We start from the raw sequence: 14,821 nt of genomic DNA on the forward strand, positions 1-14,821 counted from the left end.
ATGCTGATGATCATCTATGTCTGGACTTTGGTTTGGTTGAAGAGTCTTGATAGCATTTTGTACTTTGCAGATTTCACTTGTGTCAGAATGATATTTTCCCTGAGCCTCAGCAATCTGCCTCGAGTGACCAACTTCAGGTTCATATCTTGCAACTTTAATTGACAATCTGCTTGTTTCTTGTCGTGATAAAATTATGTCACTAAAATCCATGTCATCATCACGGAAGGCGGAAAAATGACTACTGATCCCGGAACCGAATGGAGCCAGAGCAGTTGTTGTTGGTACGCCACCAGCTCCTGAAGGTACCCATTGAGCAGCTGCCTGTAGTTGAAACACTTGATTTTGCAGTACAATCTGTCTTGCTTTAAGATGGCGGCTGATCTCTACCTCTTTCTGTTGCAGTTGATATTGGTAACTTACAGACTGATGGTTTATTTGCAGCTCTGATGCTTCATGCTTTTCTTCCAGATCAGTACAATCCTTTTTCAGTCTTTCATTCTCACATCTTAGTGTGGAATCAGTAGTTTCCATTTCCTCTTCCCAGCAATGATGTAATGCTGCTTCTGGGTCTCCTAAGTCATCCAGAAGTATTTCCCTGGTGAAGCTGGAGATATGGCCAGTGAGGGAAGCCAAGCTGCTCCCCACCTGACCCAAGAAGTGGCCCAAGCCTGAGACCAGGCCTCCAAACCAGGACGACATCGCCGCCACTTCAGTGATCCATCGGACCAGCTCCAAACACCGCGTCCATCACGTTCCACTTCTCTGCCCCGAACGTCCTCCAGCGTTGCTAGGGTCAATTATGACCCAAGCGCTCAGAATTCCTCACAGCGCGAGGTTCCTGGGGCTCCACCAATACCAACCATCCCTCCCTGCCTCTAAACTCAGAAGCCAGTCCTGGGCTTTGACCGGGGGCTGGCAGCCAGTAGCACACTCACCCCCTGCAGGGCCTCTGCTTCTTCCCTGCACTTGCCTGTCAGCTATTGGCTCACAGGATTGGGCAGGGTTGGCTGGGAGGAGCTAGAGATACAGGAAAGTGTCCTAGTTTGAGTCCAAAGGCACTCCCACGAAGAATCAATGTTGTAGTTGAAATCCAAAGGTAGTTCACTGGACAGTTCCCTCTTGTCTGGGAGAGGTGGATTTTTTGTTGCTTTCAGTTGCATTCAGTTGACAAGGTGAGGTCTCGCTCCATTACAGAACGCAATCTATTTAATTAAAAGTCCCCGATTCAAAAGTAAATCTCACCCCAAAACACCAGAGTAATTACCAGAGTAATATTTGGCCAAATATGTGAGCATCATAGCTCAGATGGTTAATTTTATTTAACATATAAAATTAACCATCACAAAGTCTTAATCATTCTCAGAATTCAGATTATAATATGGATTAAATGTCACTAAAGAACCATCTTTACCCTTTCCAAAAATAATTTTTTGCTCTTAATCTATAAATGTTTGAGTTCATTTTAACATTATATGGTCCTTGTAAGTTCTGATTGAAGTTCATTTAAGTGCTCAAAAATTCCACTTCAATTGCACTTAAGAAACTTTGTTTTTGAGCCAAAAGGTTGATGTTCACTTAACCTATTGTTGTTTATCAATGCCAAATATAATCCAGGTTTGAACAGTGCAGAGTGAAATAAAAAGTTGAGAAATTTTCTACTATGCAGGAACAATCCTAAATTTAAATCCCATACCTAAAGTTAAGGATCAGAAGGAGTTAAGATAAGGCCCTGCTTTCCAAGGTTTTTAAATTCCAACAAGTTAATGAAGAGGCAGTTTTGTAGAGTTGGGGACAAAGCAAAGAGATGAAGCACATGGGATGTAACAGGCATACCAATTGGGACCAAAGCAATTTTGGAGCTAAACTGACAGAATGCATTTATAAAACCTCTCTCACTTGCAAGAGTTGAAGAGTAAATGAGAACATAGTGTGTAGTTCTCACCTGATGGCTGATGCAGAGAAAGTGGCCAACAAATAGAGCCTGCTGCCATTTTGTTCATATTTGCTTTTTGTTTTGTTTAGGATCATTTTCCTTATTACCCTTTAGAAGGGGTTTGGGTTTGCTCCCATTACTCACTTCCCAGAGCCCATATTCAGGAGATTCTTTTCCTTGAGCTCTTCTTTCTATATGTGTATTCAGGGAGCAAATACTCAAGGTGGCAGAAATAAAATTTTAGGAAGGAAGAATTTTAGGAAAATTAATGGTTAAATAGATTCTAAGGATTATATTAATCACCTCATAATGTCTCTTGCCTTCAAGATAGAGCAAGTAGACATAATTCCTCAGATTGCTATCAGAAACTAGTGACTGCATTTGTGTCTTGTGCTAGAAAAGGAAATCTTCTTTGTTTTTCTTATTCATCTCCAAATCTGAGAGAGAAATCAGGCCTGTATTAGTCAATCTTTCTTCATAAAAGACTAATATGAAAATTTAAGCCCCTTTCAGCATCTGCTGAAGTTGAGAATCCACGCTATATCCCAGCTGTGTCTACTGTTGAAGAAGCCATCAACAATACCAAGTATCCTTTTCTCCCTTTTGACCATTCCTCCTGTGTGTGTGTGTGTGGTGGGGGGGGTTGTGTTTGGGTGTCGGTGTGTGTGTGTGCGTTTTAGAAGGCACTACATAAAAAAAAATAAAGATGTTGTGTCCAATAAAGGCTAAATAATAAATATTTTTTTAAAAAAGAATTTAAAATGTCCATAAATGTTATACAAACTGTGAAATTAGATGCTTTCGCATCTAGTGACTTTTATAACTAGGACAAAGAATTAAATGTAGTTCTGCTGTGTATAAAATGATCAAAATAAATCACCAATATCATAAAGAAAGTTAAGTCTTGCCTATGTGGAAGCGATTGTTAAAGTCATGAGGATGGAGGATTTCACTGAGAAAAGAAAACACAGGGAGGAAAAGGAAGCTTCAGTTTTTCAATTGCTTATTATGTTTCAGCATTGGTTTGTTCTTTCCTAGACAGTATTTTATTTATATAGTATAAAAATTTGGAGGGAATATCTAGTAGAAGAACTGAAAGAAAAAAAAGAGGAGAAGGATTTGAAGAAGAAAGAACATGAGAGGAGAAATGGATAAAGAAAAATCATGATAGTTTGTGATTAAGGCAAAAGGAAAGAGGGTGGGGGCAAAGGTTGGTGTACATGCTCAGATGCTGCATGAGGGGCACATTGAGGATGAAACCTGAGGAAGTTGGTTATGGATGATCTTTGTGGTTCATGGGGAGTGAAAGTGGGATTTCAAGGTAGTCAGGATGAGCTGCTCAAATGTTCAAGTCAGCATTCAACAAAGATAGTGCCTTTTCCTTCATATCCCCTTCACGCTACAGAACAAGACCTACTTCCCCTCATACTTTATCTCTTGTAACTTTCTCCTTGTGGTCTTCTGTCTCATTTCCTTCCATGTTTCTCTCTCTGAAAAAGAGGACCCTTGGATCCTGGATCCTCATTAAGCACATATTTATAAAATCCATTCATATACTGAATGCTGAAAAGGGAACAATGAAGTATTTTCCTTTCTAGTAGTTCTGAATATTTTCTTTATGTCAGAGACTCTTCCCTTTATATATGTATAAATTGGTGATTTTGAAAAAAAAATGTCATTTAAATTTAATCTGGGAAAAATCACTAGTTCAAGACAAGTGTTAATTCTTACCTTGAGAGTTTTTGTTGATGTACATTAAGGTAGTCAGTAATTGATATATGGTTGGGTTATCTCCTGTTTTGCATTGATTTCATGGGTTTATCATGGAACTTTTTCTTAGGCAGATATACTTTATACTGATGCATTACATTTTCTTTGATTTTTCATTCCTAATATTTATAATCTAGTGGGTGCTAGGTTTTTATATCATTTCTTTCTTGCTTCTATTGCCAAACTGCTTATTAAAATACAGGCTAAAAAAATAATGTTATAATAAGAGTGGAATGAGTCTATTGTTTTTCTGAAAATCTTTCTAAGTTGTTCTCTTGGTTTCTGTTTCAATTTACAGCTACAGAAACTAAACAAACAACACCCCTCTAGGGAAGACAGGGATGTAACACACACAATGCTTATGGCCCTGTGAGACACATTTAGATTATTAGACAGGTGAAGAAAGGTCTTAAAGGGAAAGGTTGATTTTTTTCCCATTTCTGTCTTGCACAGTAAGACAATGACAGCTCTTTGTGTGATTTTATAGTGTACAAATGTTCCAGTAGACTAGTCACCGATTTAATCAAGCATCCAGATGTTTAATCAAACATTCAGATATTTTTGTCAACTCTATGTGAAATAATTTAATGCCCCAAAGTGACTTGTTATTATAATGTATAGAAGAATTGAACTATGGAAAGTATTGAATAGAACCCTTCCATACAACCTTAACAAAGAAATAGAAACTAACACTCACACACCCATCAATTCTTATGGTCATGCTTATTTACAGTGATAATTTGAACTCAACAAAATTTGTTTTGTTCACAGAATCTAAGGCTTTAGTATAAGGTGATATTTTGAATATTTCTTCAGTTGTATAAATTGGAAAAATAATGTGAATTAGTAATTATATTTTATGTCTGTCTTACTGTAAATCAAGTTCAAAGCATGAAATGTCACTTTAATTTCCGTAAAACAAATTACTTGTAAAACTTGTAAAAATATTAATAGTATTTCTTAGGTCAACAAATGTTGCATACAATACAGGATAGTAGTGCAAAGAAAAGGGAGGTCTTAGAAACAAACCGTCTAGTTTTGAATCTTAACTAAGTTATTATTCATAACTTGATCTTGGGTAAGATTTCTTGACTTTCCTAATCTGAAGTTAATTCATCTGTAGAGCTCAGTGTCATTGTAAAAATTAACTATAGTGAATATAAAATGCCTGGCACTTTATAGCTTGTAGCTCTTATGCTTTTTCTAAGTTCTCACAATAGGTACAGTGCTTTAAAATCATGTGTTATATTTATCTGGAAAATAAGCCTCATAGTGTTCCTTTGCTCTCCTAAAGTATACATAGAATGTGCAACTATATATGGCCAATATTATTACCTCACTCCAAAAGTATACTTTTAACACTGACAAGGTTCTTGGTACTATCTCAGCAAAGGAATTCGTGAGGAACAAACAGACATAAGTTCTGTCCAATTAGAAAACTAATTTAGAAGAAAGAATAAATAAGTGAATAACTAGATGAATAAGTACATATTATAAAATACACTCTACTCAAAATGTACAATTACTGCAAGGAAGCAGAACTGAAATGCCTGCTTTGCAATAGATTGTCCAAGAAGAGTCTGAGTCAATGAAATATAATCTGTTTCTTGAAGCATAAGTATGCTTAACACGTACATTAGAAATTATATTATAGTTAGAAATTATATTTTATGTCTGTCTTACTGTAAATCAAGTTCAAAGCAAGAAATGTCACTTTAATATCCATAAAACAAATTACTTGTAAAACTTGTAAAAATGTTAATAGTATTTCTTAGATCAACAGATGTTGCATACAATACAGGATAGTAGTGCAAAGAAAAGGGAGGTCTTAGAAATAAAACGTCTAGTTTTGAATCTTGACTAAGTTATTATTCATAACTTGATCTTGGGTAGATTTCTTGACTTCCCTAATCTGGAGTTAATTCATCTGTAGAGCTCAGTGTCATTGTAAAAATTAACTATAGTGAATATAAAATGGCTAGCACTTTATAGCTTGTAGCTCTTATGCTTTTTCTAAGTTCTCACAATAGGTACAGTGCTTTAAAATCATGTGTTCTATTTATCTGGAAAATAAGCCTCATAGTGTTCCTTTGCTCTCCTAAAGTATACATAGAATGTGCAACTATATACGGCCAATATTATTACCTCACTCTAAAAGTATACTTTTAACACTGACAACGTTCTTGGTACTATCTCAGCAAAGGAATTCGTGAGGAACAAACAGACATAAGTTCTGTCCAATTAGAAAACTAATTTAGAAGAAAGAATAAATAAGTGAATAACTAGATGAATAAGTACATATTTTAAAATATACTCTACTCAAAATGTACAATTATTGCAAGAAAGCAGAACTGAAATGCTTGCTTTGCAATAGACTGTCCAAAAAGAGTCTGAGTAAATGAAATATCATCTGTTTCTTGCAGCATTAAGTATGCTTAGCAGGTAAATTATGAAGAAATTTGCAGTTCTAGGCAAAGAAAACTGATGTGTGAACTCTATCAGGAAAGAGTTTTTTCTGCATTGACAAACTGAAACAAGACGGGTGGATTGGAACGTCAGAATAAAGGGAGGCAGATCTGAGATCCCAGTGGAGGCTGGGGGAGTGGAAAAGACAAGGCATCAAAGGCATTTAGAGTAGCTCAGGTTGAATTTTTTTTTTTTTTCTGGTATATAGGATTGAACCTAGGGGCATTAAACACTGAGTCACATTCCCAACCCTTTTTTAACTTTTTCTTTTGAGACAGGGTCTTTCTAACTTGTATAAAGACTCACAAAATCGCTGAGGCTTTCTTTGAACTCCTGATGATCCTGTCTCTAAATAAAATACCAAACAGTGAGATCCTGTCTCTAAATAAAATACCAAACAGGGCTGGGGATGTGGGTCCAGAGTCCCTGATTCAATCCCTAATAGCCACTCCCCCCCAAAAAAAAGACATCTGCTCTCTTATCTATTATGTAAATGCTTAGTATATTATAGTGACATAAATATTATCTGTTGTTGTTTAAACAGTATAACGGATACATAAATTTTGGCTTCTATCTCAGAGGTGAGAGTGTTAATCTGTAATCCAAATAGAAAGGTGGACAAAAGACAGGTAAAGTGTAACTTGCAGTTGGTGGCCCAGGTGGCTCCACAGAAAGATGAATTGGATCATGAGGTCTAACCTCATCAGTGGATCAATCCACTGATGGGTTTATAATTTGACAGGATTATTGGGAGTTGGTTAAAAACTGTAGGCAGTAGGGCATACATTTGTTACCAACTCCCAATGGGAGGGTAGGTCATTGGAGTTGATTCCCTAGAAGGGGACATCTCATTCCTCAGATCTTTCTTTCCCTCACTGGTTTTTTGTTGTTGTTGTTGTTGTTGTTTTTATCTCTATGAGATATGCAGCTCTGTTTTGAAGCCAGGCTCACTGCCTTGTTGATGTTCATTTTCTCCTGGTGTCTTTAAATATTCTTTCCCTTATACACATCTATATTCAAATTTCACCTTATAAGATTTCCAATCCTAGCAAATTAGAAGTCATCCTAATAATCTCGTGTTAATTTAATCCTCTCTTTAAAATGTTCTCTCCAAATACAGATACCTTCAGAGGCACTGGGGATTAGAACCCCAACATATTAATTTGGGGCAGGGACACTCTTCAGCTTATCCCAGAAGAATTTTTCTGATTATCATATCTCAAATGGGAAATGAAAAAAAGAAAAGTACTATAAAGGTAACTGATAAAACCATTATGTGCAATGTGTGGGGCTGGTTAGTTATTAAATAACAAAGACATGCAAATACATACATACAGTACACAATAGATACAACCATTTTCATTAGCCAAAAGCACATCACCTTATTTAGAGAAAATGATAGAGCAAATGAACAAAATGTCCTGAGTAACTTTTATGTATAGACCATTGCTTTCAACTACTATCTCTCCGTCTTTCTCTTGCTTTCTCTTTTCTAGTCATGAATTTGAATTATCAAGAAAATATTTAAAATAGTTCAGAGAGTTAACCCTTCTGAACCACAGAGATCATTTCTTTTTTTTTAAAATTTTTAAGGAAACATTAAGCATTTTACAATTTTGTCTCTGTCTACTCTATTTTAAGTCTCTTAAGAGCATCAAATATATTTTATGTGTCATGGACTCCAAGAGTCTTACACAGTGCTAGCTTAGTAAAGACACATGAGTGCTAGTAAATATTGGTTGGATAAAATGATGAATAATTTCAGATAAGTTAAGTGAATCATTCAGGAGAATTATCAGGAGATTTCAAAACACAATTTTGATTGCTTTCAGGTGAGCATTTGATTCCCCTACACTGTTTACTTACATTGAATTTTTGAGTCAGTAGTTTTCTTTGTGTTATGAACTAAAAGTGAAAAGGAGAATAAAGAGAAGTCACTTGAACAATTAATCCTATATAAAGACATGTGCTTAGTCATCTTTTGTTACTTTCCGACTCTAATTATTATGATATTATTATTATTATTATTATTATTATTATTATTATTATTATTACTGGTGCTGGGCATTGAACCCAGGGCCTTGTGCATGATAGGCAAGCACTGTACCAGCTGAGCTATATCCCCAGCCACTTTCTGATTATTATAATTATAATTACCTCCACCCCACTGATCCCCGCACCCCCACAAAGACCCCCGCTTCACCATACTTGAGAGAGACGCTACATGCTTGTAAAGCAAGAGACTAGTGAGTGGCATCTTAACTTCTTTTATAGCATTCGGTGTCAGAAGTGACTTGCCCAGCGTAGACCGTCTGTGGAATACGTGCATTGGTAGAATCAACATTATCATGATGGCATTATTATTAAAAAGTAGTACGATTATTAAATAACATGAGCAATAAAATGTTAATGAGTCCCAAACAAAGCCACTAGGCTCTTAATTGTAATGCTGTTCTTTTGCCCTTGAAGCAACAGCGACACCTTCTGGAAACATCAGGGAACTACTACATAGCCAAGAGCTATAGGTTGTAGGAAGGGAGAGGTAAGGGCAGGCCCAGGAATCCTAGCATGGGCCTGAGGAAGTGTTGGAAGTATCTGTTCCTGACCTTAAAAGCTAGTGCCTAGAAGGGGAGAAGGGTCACATTCAAGCGACGATGCTGGCATCTTGGAGAGAGCAAGGGCATATTGAGGCTGGTAATGGGAAATAGGGAACTGAAGTGGCGGAGGGAACATGTCAAAATTAGTTTGGAACCCCAGGTCAAGGTGTAACATGTTCCCCTCCAGGTACTGGAAGTGCTACTGCCACTCAGCCCAGCTGCCACCCCTACTGGGTCTTGCCTAACTGAAGACCTGGGGGATTTGTCCACATCATGTCCCCTTCCTGGGGCAGCCTGAAGCCAGCTATAGGTCACCAAAGAGATGAAAAGGCCCAGACCTGAGCCCAGATCTGGACAGCTCCGCAGGGTCACCCAACTTCAGATCTCCCTGTAAGGGGGCTGGAGCATCTTCTGCCCAGTTCTGCTTTCCCTTCCCTTCACTTGCTGACCCCAGCAGCTCAACCTGGTCAAGGTCTGTGCCCTAGGACAGTCCTCCTCCCGTGGAGCTGACACCTTAGTGAAGAGCCAGAGGGAAACAAGGCAGTCAGCATGGTCATCCCTCGATTTCCATGGGTTCCGCATCCCGGGGCCAGCCAACAATGGACTGAAAACATTCAGGGAATAAACCTACCCGTACTGAATTGGTACAGACCTTATTATTTTCATTATCCACTAAACAATATTGCAGAACCATTAAGGCTTAGCCTTTGTATTGTATTAGGTATTGTAAATAATCTAGAGATGATTGAAGTATATGGGAGGATGCGCCCAGGCTCTGTGTAAATTCCACACCATTCTACACGGGGGGCTCGAGGGCCCTCAAATCCAAGCATCTGGGAGGGGGATCCTGGAACCAATCCTTCAGGGATGCTGAGGGACAACTTATACTAGGAGGAACATAAACTAAGGTAAATTATTGAGCTCTAACAAGAATTGGATCAAGTGGTCAGGAAGGCCTCTCTGAGAAGACCTTGGGACTAATCACTGAGTGACAGGAGGCTGCCCACTGCAGGAGAGAAAGCCAAGCTGAGTGTGGCATAAGGTGAAGTTAGACGGGGGCCTGTTAGGTTCTGGATGTGAGGTGTCCCCCAAAAGCTCATGTTAGGCAGTGCAGGGATGTTCAGAGGGTGAAATGATTAGATTTTGAGAGCTGTAACTTAATCAGTGGATTAATTCATCCTCTCTCTCTCTCTCTCTCTCTCTCTCTCTCTCTCTCTCTCTCTCTCTCTCCTTCTATGAGCTGAACAGATACACCCTTCCACTAGGTTATTCTTACCTCGGGCCCCAGAGTGAAGTTGGCCAACCATGAACTGAGACCTCAGACACTGTGAGCCAAAATAAACTTCTCCTCTAAATTGTTATTTTCAAATATTTTGGTCACAGGAACAAAAACGGGACTAACAGTATCTTTCCATGAATGAGCTTTCAGGCCATGGTCAAGAGTTTGAGCTTTACTCTAAGTGGGCTGGAAGGCTTTAAGTGCTGAGAGACCTGATCTAATTTAGGTTGTGAAGATCGCCCTTGCCATTGAGCAGAAAGTGACTGGAGAGAAGTTAAGAGGAGATGTAAGATCTCTGCCTTAATCCCCAACACTGCTTCTCTGAGTGTAAGCTGCAGCCTCTTATAGGCAGTAAATCAAATTTTATTTTTTATCATTTGTAAGTTGTAAGTCCGGCTGCAGCAAAATAACCCGGGGGTGACGAGCAACTTGTGTACTTTGATACAGCAGGAGTGGGAGCCGTTTATTGTAGGACAGGAGGGGTATATATACTTTCCACACAGCTTATCTTAATTAACATAAACTAGATACAGCAGTCAACCAGTAAGCAATCTCCACACTTAATGGCTCACTGGCGTTACTTCACAAACCACTCCCTCTGGCAAAATGCCAGGCACCATCTTGACTTATTTACAGACCCTAACATTTCCCCCTTTTGTTTAATTTAAATAACGACCATAATGGTTTTTACACAAACAATCTGCTACAAGCAGAAGGGGAGGATATAAAATGCCACAATACCAAGCCAATTGATGGCTCCATGCAAGAAGCCCTTGGAAAAGTTATACCAGCAATGACACCGTTAGCAAAGATACCGAGTTACAATTTGTTGTGGATTACAGTTTGTTGTCTCAGTCCAGGTAAATCACAGTCCAGGTAAGTTCTGCAGGCAGCTAGCTTAAATCACAGTCCAGGTAAGTTCTGTAGGCAGCTAGCTTGATCCGAAGTCTTGTCCGGTTCTCAGCAACACTGGAAATTCTTCCACCCTCATCCTCATGGGCACTGGGACAAAGACAGGAACTCCGGCAATGCTGGCTAAAGAAAATCCTGTAGCATTCCACTAAGAAAACAACCTTCTGAACAATTTAGTACATTATCTCAAGGTTTTTTTACATTTGAAATAAGCCTTAATGGTGCTCATTATTCATCAGCCTCCAGGTGTGGGAGAACCATTGTAGCTTAGTTATTGGCATTGAAAATGACCAAACATCAGGGACACCGGTAGCGTCTTCTGCCAGCTGTAGTAAGTGAAATAGCCAGATGAGAATAGAATAAAATAGAAAAAAAAATTTTGTACCTGGCACTCTGTAAGAATAAATACTGTTTCATGCCACTTAATGTAGCTTAAACTATTTTTGTATATATTCCAGATTAAAAGCAGACTTCTTCCTATAATTTTTTCTCACCAAAGTTTGAAAGCCACTGGTCTTGTGGTGATTGGTTAGGTGTCAGGACCAGAAAAAGGTGTCTCAAGAAGGAGCTAAGAGCAGCACAGAACAGAGGGAGTGTAATGCCCCAGAGTGTTCAGTGGGTCAGAGACACCCCTAGTTGCAGGACAGAACAGGCTAGACTTTGAGAGACCAGTATGGAGGTTGGAGCATGCTCAGAAGGACAGAGAGCAACTAGAGTCAAGAGCTACCTCAGATAGTTTGGGCTTTGATGCAACATCAACCTCAGCAGAGGTAACATGCTCTGTTTTGCTTTAAAACAACAAACAAAAAGAAAAATCCAGACCCTACCACAAGATGGCAGACTCACATCTAGAGAGGATCCCAGGAGTTGGCAAGCTCAGCAGGAGCATTTCCATGCTTGGCAAGTGCCATGGTTCCCCAGGAAGTTGAAATGCACCATAATAATGTCAGAGCCTTGGAGACCTGGAGGCAGCGTTGGTGCTAACATTCTGGGGAAATCTGAGCCTGCATGGCAGCGGCCATGCAGTCCACGGGGCAGGAGTGCCGCCGCATTCTTTTAAAAAATCTTTTCTTAGTTGTAGATGGACACAACACCTTCATTTTAGTTGTTTATTTGTTTGTTTGTTTGTTTAATGTGATGCCATGGATGGAACCCAGTGCCTCTTGCATGCTAGGCAAGCCCTCTACCACTGAGCCACAACCCTGAGCCCTGCATTTTCTTTGAACTGAAAGTTCTCTGGACACCAGGTGGGGTGACACAGGCCTCTAATCCCAGATTGGGAGGCTGAGGCACAGGAATTACAAATTCAAAGCCAGACTCAGCATCTTAGCAAAGCTCTAAGCAACTCAGTGAGGCCCTGTCTCCAAATAAAATATAAAAAAGGGCTGGGGATATGGCTCAGTGGTTAAGCACCCCTGAATTCAAAAAAAAAAAAAAGAAAGAAAGAAAGAAGGAAAGAAAAAGAAAGTTCTCTGGACATACTGGACATATAAGTCCAGGAAACTTTGGATTCTGTAATCTCTTTTATTATGATTTAAACTCTGTTCCTTAAAAAGGTATGCTGAAGTCCGAGCCCCCAATACCTCAGAATATGCCTTTATGTTGAAACAGGGCCATTGAAGATGTAATTAGATTAAGATTACGCTGTAATCTTAACCAGCAGTGGTGGTTCCAACCCATCGGGCTCTCCCACCTGTCCCAATATGCCAATCAAAGTGAGGAGCCGTGGGAAAGTGCAGGAGAGGAGATGGAGTCAGCCTGGCCACGTTGGAAACAATGGACAAATGGGTCCAGTGACCTGCCTGAAAGGGGCTGAGAGAAACTTTGAAGTTTTATGAAAAGAGGGACATGCCCGGACAAGACCTGGGGGCTTGCATACCTGGGGATTTGCATGGTTGGAAGAGCAAGTCATTGTTATCTCAGGTGGCTCTGGACAAGTCCTTGTCATGTGAGGGACAATCTGGTTCCCAGGAGACCACTGCTCCTGCTTAGGGGGGCAGCTCAGTTCCTGCCGTGGGGTCGGTGCTTCCCTTTAGTGGAGTGAGCGCATCATGGGGTAATCTGTCTGCTCCTGAAATCCAAAATGAAGACAGATGCCAAGCTCTAGCCTGCTTTCAGTTACCCACTGGGCATGTGCACGCCTCAATGATGAGTCAGCGCCTTAGCAAAAGCAGTTTCTAGTTCTCTGTCCTAGGGTCATGTGAGGGCAGAGGCAGAGATTACGGTGGTACAGATAGAAGCCAAGGACCATCCAAAGATTGCCAGTTGTCACCAAAACTGGACAAGGCAAGGTTCTCCTTTACAAGTTTTAGAGGGAACATGGCCCTGTCGATGTCTCGATTTTAGACTTCCAGCTTCCAGAAATGTGAGACAATAATTTTTTTTTTCATTTTAAGCCACCCAACTTGTGGTACTTTGTTATAGTAGCCCCAAGAAATAAATATACATCTCAAGAGTCACTCTGAAAGTCAGAGGTCAGAGTCAAATGTTTCCTCTTCTATGCAGAAGCTAGAGAGAAATGAGGAATTTAAAAAAAAAAAAAAAGATATGTGTAATATGAATTGTAGTGCATTCTGCTGTCACATATAACAAATTAAAATTTTTAAAAAAAGAAAAAAAATGGGCCTGGAGGAATCTCATGACCACAGAAGGGAGATCAAATGGAGTAGAGGAAGAAGCAGGTGGCGGAGGGAGAGAGATGACAAAGGGAAGAGGAGCAGAGTAAGATTCACCAAGCTGTATCATGTGCATGTCTGAACATATCACAAGGGATTCCACTTTTATGTATAAATATAATACACCAATTAAAAATCATATCATAAAAAATTAATATCCTGTTTGCAAAATGTTATCAATTGTGGGAAGTGGGTAAAGGGTAGATGGGATTTCTCTCTATTATTTCAAATAACTGTATATGAATCTATAATTATCTCAAAATTAATACAACTTTTTTTTTAAAGGCTAAAATTAAGATTTCAAAGGCTAAAAGAAAAAAAAAAATAAAAGAATAACAATTTCCCTAAAGTGTCCCAAAGGCCTAAGAAATCAATGGTTGGAGACTCACTGACCTAGAATATTACTTAGAAGAAGTGATCCTAACAAAAATATGTGCTGGTCCCTTTTCTACCCTATTCTTTTGTGTCTACTTATTCCAGTCTACATTCAGGTATCCCTGAAGAAAGGAAGAAGTTGAACACTCAGATCATATTTCAGAGAAAAACCTCTGTAGGGCTCAGACGAAATTAAAATTCCCAAATTGTTTGTTTGTTTGTTTGTTCGTTTGCTTCTCTTTTCCTAATTGCCTGTTTTTCTAGATCCCGATTCCTCCTGCTGAGAATAGAAACTAAGAAACTGCATGGGCAGGTACCAGCCGGGGTAGAAAACCAGAATTCGTGCGTGATTCTCTATCCCAGCCTGGCTGGATCTCCATAGGCATGTTTCCTGCCTTTTGTCCCTCTGTGCCCTCTTTCCTCTCACAAAAGTTGTTCACACCCCAAAGAGCCCCTGAAGTAGAGATTTGGGGCATAAGTCTCCTGTCTTCCTCGGCTGGCTTGAGTACACCTGTTTTCTTCCACCAACTTCCCTCTCCTGAGTGTTGGTTGGAGGGTGAGCAGTGGAACCTTTGATTCTGGCTGGGTACCATCTAAGGTTTAGTTGTCTGTGACGACTTCTTCCTCTCTCTCTCGTCACCTGCCAGTCAGTCAGGCTGACCACCCATTTGTCTGGCAACAGAGAACTCCTCAGACCCTCACCTCACCACCTAATCTGCGTGGAACAAAGGGCCCGAGGGCAGTCTTCTCTCTTTTCTGGAGAGTGTACCCTTGTGAATGGCAGCAGAGAATCCAGAGCTGTCATCCCTTGGAT

The 14,821-nt window shown here is 39.6% G+C and overlaps 1 protein-coding gene across 1 annotated transcript in view; it reads right to left on the minus strand.

Moving 5' to 3' along the window:
• The window catches only part of LOC143641809 (thyroid receptor-interacting protein 11-like), a 55,209-nt gene that overhangs the window by 22,970 nt on the left and 17,418 nt on the right, over window positions 1-14,821 (minus strand). Inside the window, exon 6 of the mRNA XM_077109629.1 lies at window positions 64-645. Within this exon, the coding sequence (XP_076965744.1) occupies window positions 64-645 (582 nt within the window). The remainder of the gene's footprint in view (window positions 1-63; window positions 646-14,821) is intronic.

Source organism: Callospermophilus lateralis, chromosome 6 (assembly GCF_048772815.1).
Source record: "Callospermophilus lateralis isolate mCalLat2 chromosome 6, mCalLat2.hap1, whole genome shotgun sequence".
NCBI classification, from domain to species: Eukaryota; Metazoa; Chordata; class Mammalia; order Rodentia; family Sciuridae; genus Callospermophilus; species Callospermophilus lateralis.